Source organism: Carassius gibelio, chromosome B9 (genome assembly GCF_023724105.1).
Source record: "Carassius gibelio isolate Cgi1373 ecotype wild population from Czech Republic chromosome B9, carGib1.2-hapl.c, whole genome shotgun sequence".
NCBI lineage: Eukaryota > Metazoa > Chordata > Actinopteri > Cypriniformes > Cyprinidae > Carassius > Carassius gibelio.
In genome coordinates, this window is record NC_068404.1 from 16388884 (window position 1) to 16391257 (window position 2374).

At 52.1% G+C, this 2374-nt stretch overlaps 1 protein-coding gene across 1 annotated transcript in view; it reads right to left on the reverse strand.

The window, feature by feature from the left end:
* LOC127964466 (contactin-associated protein-like 5) overlaps positions 1 to 1890 on the reverse strand; it is a 39666-nt gene extending 37776 nt beyond the window's left edge. Inside the window, exons 1-2 of the mRNA XM_052564686.1 lie at positions 1234 to 1890; positions 681 to 1137 (exon numbers count right to left, since the gene is read on the reverse strand). Coding sequence (XP_052420646.1) covers positions 681 to 1137; positions 1234 to 1890 — 1114 coding nt within the window. The remainder of the gene's footprint in view (positions 1 to 680; positions 1138 to 1233) is intronic.
* Positions 1891 to 2374: the final 484 nt, after the last annotated feature.

Sequence of the window (2374 nt, forward strand, 5' to 3'; positions counted from 1 at the left end):
CAGGTTAAACTTCCTCAGCTGGCGAAGGAAGTACAACCTCTGCTGGGCCTTTTTCACAATGGAGTCAATGTGAATGTCCCACTTCAGGTCCTGAGAGATAGTGGTGCCCACGAACCTGAATGGCTCCACTGCTGTTCATGATGGTGAGTGGGGGGAGTGCAGGGGGGTTTCTCCTGAAGTCCACTGTAATATTGTTCAATGATCAAAGAGGAAGGAGACCGGAATCGGCGTTCTGAGGCTCGTGGGTATTTATTGTACAACTTAAAAGAAAACAGAAAATAAAGTCGCGCCACATGCGCACCCGTTTAAACGTCTTTTCCTCTCTGTGTAACTCCCATCTGCTTTGAGGCTTCCCCAGTTCGTCTCCGCTCGGATTCCCCACGAGTCCTCAGCTCTCTCGCTCTTCTCTGGATGTTGTGCGGCTTAAGTACCGGTTCCCCACGCCAATCACTGCAATGAGACCCAGCTGTTAACAGTTTCTCACCTGAACCACTTACCACCGCTCGTCTCTTCATTCGCTCTCCCGTTGCAGACTTCGCTAAACCACGCCTCCGCCGCTGTACTTAGTCTCTCTCAAGTCCAATGTCCAATGTCGAGTAAAAGCGAGCCGTGCCTAACCGATCGAGCAACTCGTCAATTCGCGGCATTGGATAAGCATCAAATTTAGATACTGCATTCACCCTGCGATAGTCTACACAAAACCGCTTTAGGTACCAAAACTATCGGGCTCGCCCAATCACTGTGTGACTCCTCGATTACTCCCAACCCCAGCATGGCCTCTAATTCAGTCTTAACTACTTTTTTCTTGTGTTCAGGTAACCTATATGGCCGGCTGCGAATTACAACACCCGGCTCTGTCTCAATGTGGTGCTGAATCAGGTCAGTCCGACCAGGTAGGGGCAAAAACACGTCCGCAAATTCTACCTGCAAACGTGCAATGTCAGTGAGCTGCGAGGGCGAGAGGTGATCTCCCCCTAGGGCCAGTGCGAGGGATTTCTTTTTAGTAACCGCCTCCGGCCCGAGATCCTCCTCCCCACTCACTGCCGTCGCTAGCAGCACTGACTCCTCCCCGCTCCATTTTTTAAGGAGGTTGAGGTGGTAGATTTGCCGTGAGTCGCCTCTATCTGTTCGTACTACCTAATAATTGAGATCTCCTACCTGCCGTGTGACCTCAAAGGGTCCTTGCCACTTGGCTAATAATTTGGAGCTAGAGGTTGGCAGTAATATGAGCACTTTATCTCCCGGTGCAAATTTTCGGTGCAGCTTAGTCCTCCGGTTATACAGCTGGCTTTGTCGGTCATGGGCCTGAAGCAAATTCTCCATAGATAGCCGCCCCAGTGTATGGAGTTTTACTCGCAGGTCCAGGACGTATTGAATTTCACTTTTGCTATCCGAGCGTCCGTCCTCCCAAGTTTCTTTCAGGACGTCCAACACCCCCCGGGGCTGACGTCCGTAAAGAAGCTCGAAGGGGGAAAACCCCGTGAAGGCTTGGGGGACCTCGCGCACAGCCAATAAGAGGGGTTCTAGCCAACGGTCCCAATTTTTCGCGTCTTCTTGTACGAACTTCTGGATCATGGTTTTCAATATGCGATTAAACCGTTCGACCAGGCCGTCCGTTTGTGGGTGATAGACGCTGGTACGCACCGCTTTAATGCCCAACAATTCGTACAATTCGCTTAATGTGCGTGACATAAACGCGGTGCCCTGGTCCATGAGAATCTCCTTTGGGATTCCCAAGCGGGAGATTAAGTGAAACAGGGCGTCCGCCACACTCTTCGCCGAGATGTTGCGGAGCGCCACTGCTTCAGGATATCGTGTCGCGTAATCCACTAAGACCAACGCGAAACGATGTCCCCGTGCCGATCGTTCTAACGGCCCGATGAGGTCCATACCAATTTGTTTGAAGGGGACCTGCACTAGCGGAATAGGGCGCAATGGCGCTTTTGGGGTGGCCGGTGGGTTTACCAGCTGACATTCCCGACAAGACGCGCACCACCTGCGCACGTTCTCGTGAATGCCCGGCCAAAAGAATCGGGTCGTTAGACGATTTAGTGTCGCCGTTACTCCTAAGTGCCCTGCCATAGGATTACAGTGAGCCATCTGGAAAAGCATTTCCCGACGGCTCCGAGGTACTAACAATTGGGTTGTATCTTCTTTTGTCTGAGCGTCGCGGGTCACTCGATACAACCAATCCTTGATAATGGCAAAATACGGATGGGCTAACGGGCGCTCAGGATGGAGGACCTGCCCATCGATAGAACGGACCTGCTCGAACGCATGTTTGAGTGTCTCGTCTTGGGATTGTTCCAGGGGAAAGTCATCGCGACTGGAAAGGTTTAGCCTTGCCACGCCGCTCGGATCCCCTGAGACAACC